Source organism: Symphodus melops (assembly GCF_947650265.1).
Source record: "Symphodus melops genome assembly, chromosome: 6".
Taxonomy (NCBI): Eukaryota; Metazoa; Chordata; class Actinopteri; order Labriformes; family Labridae; genus Symphodus; species Symphodus melops.
Window position 1 is genome coordinate 13,278,815 of NC_136696.1, and position 15,024 is coordinate 13,293,838.

The following is a 15,024-nucleotide window of genomic DNA, read 5'->3' on the forward strand; positions in this document are numbered from 1 at the left end:
AATTCAAAAAGCCTGTTTTTACAGCTTGGTCTATCATTTAAATGGGTTATGTGTCATTGTTTACTCTTGCTTAGTTAGTTCATTCTTTGTTTTTTGTGATTTATATCCTCATGTTTCTCAGTTGTGTGTGTATTTTCCTGTTTCTATTCCTGGGTTTAGTTTTTAGTGTTTCCTGTTTTATTTTGTAGTTTTTGCCAAACCAAACCATATCCTTTACAGATCATACAACAAGAACTCAAACATTAGGTGCATTTGGGTGTCCACTGGCATAGATGGTAATCAGAAAACCAATTATAAAAATAATAGCATAAACAGTAAAACATTAAAGCAACTGAAGAGGAATTTTACTCTCAAACACCTTCTTGGAGAAAAAATATTTTAAATGTTTTGTTATTATGGTCGTTTTTCTTTTCTTTTTTTATGTGCTAGAATTCTGATCCACAATCAGCAGGTGGCGGTAATGCACCATTAAGAGCGTTTAAACTTAAAAGAAAACGAAGAAGAACCACGACAGTTAACAATACACCGACGAGGAAGAACGCGTTTGTGCTTTTTAAAACAGAGTTGGAATGAATGATTAGCTAAGTATTTGAATGAGGAAAAAAAGAGTTAATACCGGCTTTGTTTATGCATTCAATATTTTGTTCGATTCACGACGCGGAGTCTGATAAGCGTCAAAACAATCAATCGGTGAGTTTGAAAACAATGATCTTGTTTGTGTGATGGAAAATAACCTTTTAAAAACAAAAGTAGATATTTTCACAACACTGTATATTTCTAAGTATTTTTATCTTTAAGCTTGAGCCTTCAGGCTTTGTATTATTAATAGTCAAATAGACTGGAGATACTGTCACGACATGAAACTGTTTCATTCAGTGTTTCAGACCTCCACAAATATTTATGTTAAAATCTGCTACCTTTGTATATTCAGTCATACTGGTCAATAGTACTGGAAATAATATAGATTAGTGATTAATGGTTTCGTCCATTTTTTTAAAGCAAAAATTACAAGCATCCACTGCTCACTTGTGTGCACATGTAAAGAGGCTCCCTATGCAATGATTCAGCAGAATGACACCTTATTGCCCCACCCCAGTAAACCCTATTGTATTACCTCTGTCTGCCTCATTGTTCAACAGCAGGCCCGACCATGTCTCTGCCATTTCTGTACAGCAGCCAGGACTTTGTCACAGATGTGTGTCGTAGGAGAGGAAACCGTCCTGTGCCAGCAAAGTTTGACACAACTATCCAAGAAGGGTGGACAGACAGGATGGACAGAGGGCTCTTCCGCTATCACCTGGGTGATCTTCAAACACGTCTAATGCCAGGCCTGTATGGCTTTGTGGCCCAGCTGAATATCCAAAGAGGAATAGAGAGAAGAAAGCCTCAGGAGATCCTGAGCATTCAACAGGAGTTCAACGCTAAACAGTTCAATTTCAACAAAATCAATCATGAAGAAATCATCTTTGAGATGATGAAGGACGATGAGGGAGGCAATGGAAGGGGACAACTGAATCAACCCTGCAAAATGGTTGTGCTGGTCAATGTCAGCCCTCTGGAGTTTGGACATTGTCTCTTTGTTCCAGATCCCTCACAATGTTTCCCACAGGTCCTGACGACTTTCGCCATCCAGGTTGGCATTGAGTCTGTGTTCCTAAGTTCTGATCCCGGCTTCCGTGTGGGGTTCAACAGTCTCGGAGCATTTGCATCAGTCAATCATTTACACCTACATGGGTACTACATGGACCATGAGCTCAAGATAGAGTCGACACCAGGAAAGCCACTGGTTCCTGAAATGGGATTTTTTCGCATGTTGGACTTCCCTGGAGGCTTTTTATTTTACGCAGAGGCAGAACAGGTGAAGAAAGTGGCGAGAGCCATCTGTCTTGTCACAGACTTTCTTGTTGAGAGCAACATCGCTCACAATCTCTTTTTAACAAGAGGATGTCCGCCCATGTGCGAAAAAGATCACTGTTCAAGAAAAGGTGTTCGTATCGCTGTTTGGCCCAGAATATCATGCTTTGGTGCCAAGGAGGAGTCTGCCTTCAATGTTGCTCTTTGTGAGCTGGCTGGACATTTACCATTTAAAAACAAGAAGGATTATGAGCTCACTACAGAGAGAGATGTTATAGAAATCGTCCAAAAGTATCTTCTGTCTGATGAGGAGTTTTACACATTGGAACAGAAGCTTACTCGTCATGTGATGGATGTATGACTCTTACATTATATCATTGTTATAACTATGCTTGAGCTACATGTTTTCCACACAAAATACTGTGAAATCAACTAAAAAAAAAAGTTCTTCATAAACCATTTTATCTTGGGTGCTATGCTGTATATCTTAACCCGTATTAGGTTTAAAATATTGCCACAAGATATGAACTGATCCCCAACAGGGGAAATTCTCAATAACTCAATTTAATTTTTAGAGATGCACCAATCTACTGTTTTTTCAGCTCCGGTTTGATTTGGATATTTTTATTATCATAACCAATAGTGTTATTGTTGATGTTGGTATTATGTGTAAAGCTGGTGTTGGTGTTGGAAACTTGGAATTGCATTGTGCTGGCTTTGCATACAAACAGTGAGCAGCTGTCAGGTGTTTCAAATTAAATGTTTTAAACTAAGGTGTCAGAGTGCATTGATCATAAAGAAGGAGCTGTTGTATCTCATCTGAACGTCATGATGGAGATGATTTTTGGACACTTCTTACAGCTGAGTCTAAACGTCTTCAAAGCGAGAATGTGCCAGCAGCTGAGAATGTTTTAAGTGTCCTTGATCAGTGACGCGGATCTTCCACCGTCAGTCAGATATCCAATATGTAAATTACGTCAATATCAGGCCCAATATAACATTAGATCTGTCACGTCTCTAATAATGTAATAAACAAACCAATGGCAGTGTCATGTTAAAATGGTTCATAGATAGGTTCATAAAGATACCAGGAGTGTTCCCCCTTAATGCACACGCTTCTATTCTGACCTTCTGAGTTTCATTACTTGATTGGATTTTTTTGTGACAGACCTTTTTTATTGTTTTGGATTTAGAAAGCTGGAATAGGACAGACATAATTTAAATCGTTCTATAGAAATGGCTATATCCCAACTTCCTTTGCAATTCTCCTAAGTTTTGGCTGTAAATGTTTTGTTTTTCTGCATTAAATAAAATAGAACAGACCCATTGTTAATCATACTTGTCAGCAAATCGGCAATTATTTGTTCTAAAAACACCTATGATGTAATATTTAATTATAGTGACAAAAGAAATATAGAGACATTTTTCTGGGGCAGCAATAATCGGATCAGAATGGTCAGTCGTCATTAAAGGAACACACTCAGACCACTACTAATTAAAACTAGAGCATCATTGAATTGTAATATTCAATGATTGATAGATAGATAGATAGATAGATACTTAGATATAGATAGATACTTTATTGATCCCGAGGGAATTTTAAATGAAGATTAACGAAAACTGAAGGTTTTGCTGTCAGGCTGTTGGTTTTGTATCAAAGTGAAAGCGGGGGATGGTTCAACACTAGAGTACTGTAAATTCTTTTTTGATGTGACAACAGTGAGTGTCAGATGTTTGCCTTTGATCCAAAGTAGAGGATAATTAAAGGGTAAAGGTATTGGCTATCATGTCCAAATATCCACTTATTAACTACCATCTGAACCCTTTTTTTATTTTAAACTTGGCTTTTTTTTAATTCAAGATGTATTCAGAAATGTGCACTGATTTTGGCATTTACAATGTTTACCTGACACTCAGATTAATATTAAATTAATGAAACATATACTTCTACAATAGCTCGACAACTTGTGGAAAAGACAGGATTATACATTTCTCCCCCTTCAAGATGTAAGAGCTGATTCAGCAAGCCTGCTCAAAGTGTGTAAATCAGTCCATCAATGGTACATATCGTCCCCAAAGAGCACATCATCTGCCAGATTTACATCACCAAGGTAGCAGTGCTCGGCTAAGCAGTAAGATCAATGAGCACAGATACTATCTCACTCGTTTTAATTAAAGAGTTTCCTTATGCCTGTTAGCTGGATTCATATTCATTTAATGTAAAATATATATATTTCAGACTTTCTTTTAAAAAAAAAAGTCTGTTTTTTAACGTTATGTTTATAGCTCTGTTTTGGCCAAAATCCCTATCCCTACAAAAAAAGTTACATCTTTAATTGCATGACTGCCCATTTTGAAAAAAAAAAAAAAAAGATGAAAAAAAGAAATAATTCAATATTTTATCATCAATCTTTTATTCTTTATTACTCAAAATTAATATACTGTGCTCTAAATGGCTGGAATACAATGTTTCAGAAGTTTAGTGTGGTTTTGTTAAAAGTGATTTTAAAGTGATAAGTGAGGATAGAAATTCACCTGCTTTCTTTTTGGCTTTACCAGATTGTGACTGGTCAAATTTCCCCATTTGAGTGCCATACTGAAGATAAATAGCTCTTTATCAATAATATTCAATTTAATTACTGGCTATTTCAAGATCAATATACCCTTTTCCGTCATAAAAGTTTTGTGACTTTGACCTTCCTTACACAACAAACGAGGAAGCTATTTACATTTGACACGTGTGTATGTTCATCTTTTTGCTACTGTAAACATTGTGTGGGCCAAGAAGGAAAAGTTTACAGCAGAAGAGATGAAAAATACCACACCCTCTGATTTGTTACAGGAAATAACAGATGATAGTGGACAGTATACACAATAGGATATCATGTTGTACTAAAGAGTGTAACTTTCTCTGACAAAAGTTTTTGTGCAAAGGGAGGAGGTTTATATATGTATATATATATATTTTTAAAAAATCAAAGCTATGCAATCCCTCTTCAACTGGGCAGATAATAGCCTTAACCTTAGCATCCAACATAATCTGTTTACAGGTTCAGGATGTCCCACTATGTATCTTCTTTCTCCGATTTGGTCAGGTTTCATCTGTCCTATATTATGGGTATTGTGTTTTTTAAACTGTGTGATTCTTTGCATACTGATTTTTAGTTGTTTTTTTTTTTCTTTGGGGGGGGGGGGGGTAAATGGGGGGATAGTCATTTAACAATAGTGGTGTTGAAGCTTTTCTGTTACTTTTGTCTGTATGAGCATTATAGAAATAAGTCAAGTTCATTTCAAGTACACTAGTGAAAGGAGTGACAGTGGGAGTGTCCTCACAATAAAGCAAACACCCTTCTCTTTTCATTTTCACTTGTGCTTGAGATGCTGAAGGCCTTCAAAGAACACTAGAGATTTTTTTTTAACCAAAAACAATGGGCTGCGTTCAAAGCTTCAGGGAAATTTGTGATCGTACAAAAAACACAAACGTCCGTCTGAGTCTCCCAGCTGTTTGCTTCGTCTGGCAAACAGCCATGATCATCTTGTTTGGGATTTTTATTCGTTACAACGAGGAGTCAGATCCACACTGGATAGAGCACAGGAAAGTTAACAACATATCAAGTGACATTGAGAATGACTTCTACTTCAGATATCCAAGTAAGTAACTTTGTGTTTCTTACAATTGTTTCACAAATATACTTTATTTTCACCCTTCCTCAAAACAATCATGTACTTTCTTTAATATACTCTGAACAGTTTTCTAATTGTATTAATGTTTCCTGATACAAGTTTTAATTGGATTATAATACATTTCTATTTGAATAAGCAAATTGACATCTTAGTTTGTGCTGGTCTATGAGATGCTGAAGGATCACAGGTGCACATATCCCATGAGGCTCAGGTTTATCTTTCGAGATTAATTTGAGCTGATATACCTTTCTCTTTTCGTGGATGGAATTTGTTTATTTGTAACCTTATCTATTGATTGTCTGTATGTATGTTGGGTGTGTGCATGTGATCATATTGTATGGGTGTGGTTGTAGTGAACTCTTCCCTCAGCAGTTAGTGTCTGGCTATCATGAAGCCATCTCAGATATAGTGTTGGATTTCAAATGTACGTCCTGACGCACAGTATACTGTCAGGAGACTAATAACACATCATGTTAATGTTACAGTACGCTGTTTTCTGACACTATGCCCACTATCTGTATAGTCTGAAAGAAAGCCTGACCTGTATGATGCATTTTTTCTTTGTAAGGTTGTAAACATTACACTGTGTTTGATGAAAATTCTTCATGAAAACAGTCCTGTTTCACAGAACTGTAAGAAGTTGTTTTGCCCTGAGATGTGCCAAACTCTTCCTGTTATGTGTTGAAAAGGATACTTGATTGTTTATGCTGGTATATCTACAAACTGCTGTTTGATGGTTACAGTAGACAGTGAATGTCTCACAAAGTAGAGAGACCTGTTATTGAATGCTTTCAAATGTGATTATTGCCAACAATGAATATAAGCTCTGTGCTTGTGAAATGTATCATATGTTCAAAGTAGCAATAGTTGTGGCTATTATAGTGGAGCTTAAAGATTCATTTGGTGACTTTGTGATCTTACAAAAAAAAACCTCAGCACTGTGTCACTTACTTTTTTCCAAAGCTTTAAAATAATGTCATAGATACCATTGTAAGACTAAGTTGCTTTCATTTACCATATTGTTTATTTCTTATTTCTTCTATTTTTAGATTGTGCATTACAGTGGATGTATATTGTGTTTTTATTGTCTCTTTGGTGTTTTAGGCTAATACATTTAAGATAAATGTTTAATATCAACATTTCTGAAAGTAATTATAGTGATGTCCTTGTCATCTCCATGTGATTCCTCTCTCTGATCTAATATGCCCCCATGTTGCTCCTGCACACTGGTGACATCATGTTGTCAAAGCAAACTGTCTGTAAACAATGTCTTCACATGTGTGGCGTCCATGCAGAAGAACATACAATTAATATATAGTCATCTTTACAAAATGCTATATAACAACCCTGATAATATTAGGAAGTCACCATCACATATAATTTTGTTTCTTTGTTTTAGGTGTTTTTGTTTAAGTTAGTATGATGCCATTCAAAAAACATTTGGAAAACATAATATTCATGTCCCTCTTCTATTTAATCAGCGTTTCTGTTTTTTTAACAGACAACCAGTATTACTTGCATTCAAGTTGTAGTGTACTGTGCCCGGGACAAAGAAAGAGGGAATTATTGTAAATCAAAAATATTTAAAAGAAAGCATAACACTCAAATCAAAACATTAACAGGTGCAGACCAATAATATCTCTGTGTTCACCGTTACCATCAGATTGAGCAGTGCTCACCTACTAGTCATTATATTAAACCTGATCCATATTAAATAAACGCTTGTGATTGGGCTAAATCAGGGCAGATACTGAACAGTAGTGGAACCAGAAACATTTGCCAAATACAACATGAGCTGTCTGCTTCCCAGATTTTCCATCCATATAGTACAAGTGTTGAACAAGTCAGCTCTGAATAGAAACGTGCCAACGCTTGAATAACAGTCTTTTCTTTTCATTGTTCCAGCTCCAGTCCTCTTCCTTATGTCTCCCTTTATCTCTTTGCTCTATAGGTTTCCAGGACGTCCATGTGATGATCTTTGTTGGATTTGGCTTCCTAATGACATTTCTGAAGCGGTACAGTTTCGGTGCTGTGGGTTTCAATTTCCTTATTGCAGCTTTTGGCCTCCAGTGGGCGCTGCTAATGCAAGGCTGGTTCCACTCCCTTGACGATGATGGAAAGATCAAAATAGGAGTTGAAAAGTAATTTCAATGTTTTTCTAAAGTTCTCAACGTATTTATTATTAGGATTAATTACATTTTCCTTTTCGAAAGCTCAATTCAGCATAAATCTGCAGAAACCAGTTTTATTGGCAAGATGCCATTCAGTCAGCCTTATGAAAAAGGGTGAGAGTGTTTATAAAGTACCTGTGTGTGTCTGTAAGAGAATGAGATAACAATTTACTATTGGTTAGGTCCAAAAGATAATGGTTCATATTAGGGCTGGGTGATATATCGAGTTTTTAAAATACATCAATATATTTTCAAGAGATAGGGTAAGAAGACAATATTGTTACTGTCGATAAAGTTTATGTTGCATTAAAATAACGTTACATGTGTCTTCTTGTAGAGCTGCCAGTTCACCTTTTTCTCATCTCTTTGTCTCTACATCTTCACCCTGCTCTTTTCTGAATCAAACTCAAAAAAATGTATGGATGACAAAACAACACTGTGTATATTTTGTGATGCAGAAAATTAATTAAGTTCACAAACAGGTAGTTTATTTTCATGTACATTTTGAACGTGTAACTCATTGTTAATATAAGACAATATATATTGAGTTTCGCCATTCATTGAAATAATATTGAGATACCAGTTTTGGTCCGTATTGCCCAGCCCAAGTTCATATTCAGGGGCTTCTTTATAAAATATGATTTTATCTTTATCCAGTACAGATGATAAGCTATTTCACATTGACTACTAATTCTCATCTTAACTTTCTCTGTTTCAGCCTGATCAATGCTGACTTCTGTGTGGCAGGCTGTTTAATCGCCTACGGCGCAGTGCTTGGTAAAGTCAGTCCAGTCCAACTACTGGTTCTTACTCTGTTTGGGATCACATTGTTTGCTGTGGAGGAGTATATTATTCTTGACCTCATTCATGTAAGTCAAAATATGTTGTCCTTTTTTAATAATTAATGAATATGTTGAGCTATAGGTTTAAAACAAAACATAACACTCGATTAAACACACAGACTGTAGGTTAGATTGAGTATTCAGACGTGTTAATACTGATTTGTTGAATCTTAATAAGCCGTGACATTCAGCAACTTTTTTAAAGTCTGAAATTGTGCCTCCACTTGAGGAGTACCCACGGCAAAGTGTGTTCAGATGAGATTGAGCCAAGTTTGGGAGGGCAGATCTTTTGCTATCCAGGATCTGTGGGTTGGAAATAATTTAACACAATAATGATTCAATTATTATGATCCCGATGGGATAGCTGAAAAGGAAACAGATTTATGGTCTTTATTTGAAGAGAAGACAACACATTCAAACATTACATACAGTACTATCTACTCAGATCTAAGATTCCTGTTCTTCTAAGATCTCACTCCGGTTTTCATTCGTGTGACTACAGATCTAATCTTATGGCCAAAATCAGCTCAGAATACTTTTGACCTGTGAGAAAGTTACCCCAAAGAACAAATCCAGCAGGCTGCAGCTCTCGACATTTTTTGTAATGTTACTACTCTGAATGTTTATATTTTTTAATCTTTCCTGAAGGCCAGAGATGCCGGAGGATCTATGGTAATCCACACATTTGGAGGTTATTATGGTCTCTCCATCTCATGGATGCTATATCGACCAAACCTGAACCAGAGCAGTCATCTGCAGCTCTCCAGATACCACTCAGATGTTTTTGCTATGATTGGTAATTATGATTCAATTGCTAATTCATTCTTTACACTTTCACGTGATTTACTTTTATTCTGGAAGAACAGCTAGATTTTTAAAATCCACTGTTTTCTGCATACAGGCACCCTCTTTCTGTGGATGTTCTGGCCTAGTTTCAACTCAGCCATCACAGACCATGGTGATGGGCAGCATAGAGCAGCCATAAACACCTACCTTGCTTTGGCTTCAACTGTGCTCACCACTGTGGCCATCTCCAGCCTGTGTCAGAAACACGGGAAACTAGACATGGTAACGTCCAGAACCGTTCGTTTGTTGTAAAGACAAACAGTTACATTTATTATATTTCTGTCATTAACAGATGCATTTTTTTCTACACTTGACGCTCAGGTTCACATCCAGAACTCCACTCTTGCTGGAGGTGTTGCTGTGGGAACTGCAGCAGAGTTCATGCTAATGCCCTATGGGTCTCTGATCGTAGGTTTCTGCTGTGGCATCATCTCCACACTTGGCTATGTCTACCTCACAGTAAGCCATTAAGTTCTTCTGTGATTCCCTTTAGGATTCATCAGTCAAGACAAGAAATAAGATACAAAAATGTTCCTATTCCAGGAAACAAATGAAGAGAAGACTTTCAATGCACCCACCAATATAAATTTCCTCTATATTCATGTTCGGTGGTTTAGAGTTAATTTGAGCGAGATATTATCATTATTATTATTGAGCACAGGAAGTGTCTTCTTAAATCATCTGTTTTTTTCGCAATCTGTGTTTCTTACATGAAGTCAAATTGTGCAGCTAAGACTTCTTTATGAATCATGTCTCGTTCAGCCGTTCATGGAGAAGTATTTAAAGATCCAGGACACATGTGGGATCCATAACCTGCATGCCATGCCAGGTGTCATCGGTGGCATTGTGGGGGCCATTACTGCAGCAGCTGCATCAAAATCAGTCTATGGAACAGAAGGGTGAGTGGCCCCCGCTTACAAATAGGAGGGGGAAGGATCATAAAAACTATGTGGTGATAGTACATGTTAACCTGATCAGATGTTGGGGGTTTTGCTCTGAAAAGGACAACTTTATAACTCATTTTCTTTTTGTATTAAAGGCTGATCAACACCTTTGACTTCGAAGGTGAATTTGAAAATACAGCTCCCACTCGGCAGGGGGGTCTACAGGCTGCAGGCCTTTGTGTGGCCATCTGCTTTGGCGTAGGTGGAGGCATCATTGTTGGTAAGGGAATAACCACTGCAACTGTCAATAAGCTGGATCATATACTGCACTTTGCAATGCACAGATGATTATGGGTTTTCCAAGATGTTTGTACTGTAGCTAATTGAGTGTGTTCACATTCATACGTACATGATAGATTATTGTGTTGTATTCTTCTCAGGATGTATTTTAAGATTACCTATCTGGGGAGATCCTGCAGATGACAACTGTTTTGATGATGAGCCCTACTGGGAGGTGAGATATAATTATTTAAAGAAACAAGAAGTTTCCAATTTCAAACAGGAACATTGATTCATCGGGGCAGCTGTGGCTCAGTTGGTAGAGTAGCCATCTCTCAACCGGATGTAAAGACACTTAACCACAAATTGCTCCTGTTACTTCGTCAGCAGCATATGGATGCTTATGAATGGGATTAGTTACTGATAGTCTTACCACATAGCAACCACTGCTGTTGTGTGTGAATGAGTAGGTGTGACATGTTGTGAAAAAAGCGCTATAGTCAGAGGTCTAGAAAAGATTGATACAAGGTCAAGTGCCATTTACCATCCATGATGTGAATTTAGTATTTAGGTTATAATTACAGAAAATGTAAACCTGTACAAAATGAAAACTAGTAGTAATCTCAAGATTGCATTTTTAAAATAATTTCAATTGACTTTTTATAACGTTTGAAATGTTTAATTTTGGTTAAAATCTTGTGTTGAATAAGTTTATGGATGCATCATTCCAAAACCCTGACCATGAATAATCTGCAGTGTCAGTTTATTCAAACCTGCTGACTGAAGGCTCTTCTGTTCGTCTGTTTTCTTCTGAGTTGATCAGGGTTTTTTTGTGATTTTCTTTGAAGAGCAAGTTAAGCCATAATGCATTACAAGAGATAGTCATAAGGTCTTATGTTTAGATAACTATTCATCCTGGCTGTGATTTGTAGTTTGTTATGCTATTCCTGTTTTTCAACATTTTACTATTATGTGTGCCTTTCCTGTGAGACTGTTTTCCATTATTTTGTTTTTTTTTAAACTAAGTGAGCTGTGTCAGTTCATAATTTTCCATTTTCATGACCTTGAGAAGTACTTTGTTTGTTTTTTGATGTGTTATGATGCAATCATTAAGTCTAATTTTTCACAGCTTCCTGATGATGAAGAGAGCTTCCCACCAGTCCTTCATTACAACAACCACATGCAGAACAAAGAAATGTAAGTGTCCCTCAGTTTATGTTCTTGAAGACGTGCTGTTCTCTTACACAACACATGATGCAGGTATGGTGCCTTTGTTGCTCTGACATGTAATGCATTTAGTGTCCTCTTGGTGGCAGCATATCCAAACTTCCCAAGCTGCAGGTGACTCAGTGTTATTTCTGCCCTTTGTTGAGAATTCCTGTTCATAGTATGTGAACACATAGCCAGGATGTATCTGCAGACAGCATGGCACCTCTACTGTCACTCTGGGAGGGCTACATTGTGTTATGCTGATGATGACCCTGAGCTAAGTGAGTCCACATGAGGCTCACCTGTGCTGTTTGTTGCTTTTCACAGCACAGTTATGCATGTGCTGCTCTTGAAAGTCACCTTGATGTTTAGTCACATGAGTTGTGTTGACTTGAAATGGAGATGATACTATCAATAAAGAAGAACTGTTGTGTGGATCTGTAAGATTTCAATCCACAAATCCAATTATGCATGAACAACATTCATCCAAATCTTTATGCGCATCTGTTTCTATCTATTAAGCTATACATTTGAATAAAACTGTGTCAACCACAAGTATTATAAGAGTCTCATGATTTTTGCTTGCAATTGTAATGTTTTTTTTTTGTTTGTTTTGTTTTTTAATTTCAGAGCTGAGTCCAACTTCACCATGGATCAGAACTGACAGCAGGCCTTCATCCTGAGCGGCCTTTATCACACATGGTCCATTACTTCTTTCTTCTCTGCTGTTGGACAGATATATTCATTTGTTATAACTATCATTTTAACCCAATAACCAAACACTGTTATTTGAATGTGAATGAATGTCTTAAAATGTGTTAGTTGGCCTATAATTCATCTAATTCTGCTTTTTTGTTTGACCTGAAAGAATCAACTGATTTTAAGATAAAACATTTTCTATAAAACAGAAAATGCAATTATCCTGATACTATAGTAGATTTATTACCCTAATTCAAAAATAAGAAGAAGGTCAACATTCCCTTGTTTTTTCCCTTTTAAAATAGATGAGTATATATGTATTATATCATTTATCACTCTCTCTATGATCAAAATGTTTGTTCTACACTATAAATTGCATTTTCAGGACTTTCTGTGGGGGCTATCACCTCCTTGTTTTGGATGGGGTTTTTTTCTTCAAATCTGTGTGATGTGTCAGAATGCCAGTAAAATATAAAAGAAAAAGATGAATTTTAATACCGTGGATTTAATTTTTTGTTGATTTTATGTTTATTTATATGTCTTCGTTATTGTTCATTTGGCACATTTGTTCCTGTCTAATGCCAATAAATGCATTATAACAAAATGATTTTGTGTGTTTTACAACCTTTTTCACTGAGATTTTTAAATCATGTTGCTGATTTTGGACCGGTGAATTCTAAAATTATAAGAATTATAAGTTTGCCATGTAAACACTTATTTCCTTTTGGCTTCAACCAAACTACATCAATCAAACAGTATAATGTAGGTGTCTGCTAAAAAAAAGTGCAAAAAAGGTATTTTAAAAAATATTCCCACATGTTCACAACTACATCTTAGTGTTTAATATAAACCATTAATTAGAAGTCCATTCAGAGCTTCCTCTTCAGAGGGGTCAGACTGAGGGCAAATGTCAAACACCCGTATTGCTCTCTTGGGACCCTGGTGACCAACAGCAAACCAGCCTCATCATGTCCTCGCTTCAAAGGGAAGATAAAGTGCAAGGTCAATTACAGGGCTCCACACATACACAGGAGTCAATCATTTAAAAATATAGATATTTTTCTGCCATTTTTGCAATTTGGCGTTTAGAATTATTGTGAGGAGATCCATTCAAGGAGAAACAAAATATGCAACCTGATGTCTAGTTTATCTGTAAATGTCTAACATTTTATCTGTAAATTTATTTCTGTATCAGACAAACATCCCTTCTGCCCATTTGCTGTGATTTCCAAGTCCTGCCTGCCTGTGTGTGTGTCCTGTTACATTGGCCGAAGGTGCCAGCAGCAGTTTATGGTGGGAGTGTAAACGATTCCCACACATGAGTAGCAGTGAGGAATCCATCTCCTCGTCCCGTTCCCTAGCTAACAAAGGCAGGCTTAGTACTGTTTTCTTTTGTCATCAGTAACGTGTTTGAGTAAAGGAGGTAATGGTGCCACAAGTGCTCCAATTAAAAGAGATGCAGCCCTGCTGGGAAGAAAGGCTGCCCCATTGCCCTCAATACCCCCGTCCTCCTCCCCAATACATACACACATATACACTCCACACAAACCGGGCCTCTTCTCATGCTAGCCCCATGCAGTTCCCGCCCAACTCTGCTCATGTTTATTCATTAGCTGCTTAAAGGGCAATGCAGAGGCCTGTTAAAACTAGATTGTACTTATTTATTGATGATGCCTGGCTGTCCTCTCCAAGTTTGAGGGAGCCAAGCCTTATGGCGGCCATGTTTGAGGATTTCATTCTCCTATATTGCACAGACTCCGACCACATATGTGACTTCCACAAACTGTACAGGGAGAGGGGGGTCCAGAAGAGGTGAGAAGGAGAAACTTCAGGAGGCAAAGGGGCATGAAAATGGGGAGGGACAGGCAGGGAATGAGGCCTCACTTTCATTGCTGATGACTGACTGCCTGCCATCCGGGCTCAATCATGATCTTTGATTGACAGGTCGAGGGTGGGAAAGAAGGGTGTAGAACCAGAGTATATAATAGGAGCTGCACAAAACATACTCCTATACAGGGGGCTGAAGAGACGCTCATTAATGATAAAGAACATACCAGGAAAAGCATGTTTTCTCTGCATGCCAGAGTTGTTGTTTGTAGGTTGAGATTAGTTTGTAATCTTCTGCTCATGGTGATTTAAAGTGGACAGAACATTACAGGCCTAAGTACAACGTGGGAGGTCGAGTTAGAGCACCTGGTGATGGCTATTTGGCTCTTTTTCTTAAAATCCGCCCAAAAACAATGCAATATGAGCAACTGCTATTATGTTTCCTGCCCGTTTTTTCATTAGATTGTATTAATCTTTACATGTGTCAGTCACAACAGTAAAATACCTCTGAATTCACTTCACAGTTAGGAAGATTTACAGCACTCAGGGAGGCGTTCAGGGTCCATGTTCACTCCCTCATAAAGAGAGCAGTAAAAACCCCATTGAAAGCAACTACAAGTCCATAGAACTGTTCATAAACTACTCAAGCACTTACTCCTCTATTCTCTTTTTACCTACATGACATACAGCTGCAGTTTCCGGTAAAGGTTTCATCTCAGCAGGCGAAAA

General features: G+C 37.3%; 2 protein-coding genes across 3 annotated transcripts; both read left to right on the forward strand.

The window, feature by feature from the left end:
• The first annotated feature begins 528 nt into the window (after positions 1 to 528).
• gdpgp1 (GDP-D-glucose phosphorylase 1) lies at positions 529 to 2,627 on the forward strand. Of its 2 annotated transcripts, none has more exons than XM_079346351.1 (2): positions 529 to 690; positions 1,143 to 2,627. In XM_079346351.1, exon 2 carries the CDS (start codon positions 1,151 to 1,153, stop codon positions 2,213 to 2,215), a length of 1,065 nt encoding a protein of 354 aa, XP_079202477.1. In that variant the 5' UTR covers positions 529 to 690; positions 1,143 to 1,150; the 3' UTR covers positions 2,216 to 2,627. The 2 variants fall into 2 exon arrangements, with proteins under 2 accessions (XP_079202477.1, XP_079202478.1); XM_079346352.1 differs by having other exon boundaries at positions 1,177 to 2,627.
• Positions 2,628 to 5,055: 2,428 nt separating this feature from the next.
• On the forward strand, positions 5,056 to 12,960 carry rhcgb (Rh family, C glycoprotein b). Its single transcript, XM_079346948.1, has 11 exons — positions 5,056 to 5,505; positions 7,490 to 7,679; positions 8,428 to 8,578; positions 9,200 to 9,347; positions 9,453 to 9,619; positions 9,719 to 9,856; positions 10,160 to 10,296; positions 10,437 to 10,561; positions 10,722 to 10,795; positions 11,690 to 11,757; positions 12,400 to 12,960. Exons 1-11 carry the CDS (start codon positions 5,283 to 5,285, stop codon positions 12,431 to 12,433), a joined length of 1,455 nt encoding a protein of 484 aa, XP_079203074.1. The 5' UTR covers positions 5,056 to 5,282; the 3' UTR covers positions 12,434 to 12,960.
• The last annotated feature ends 2,064 nt before the right edge of the window (positions 12,961 to 15,024 follow it).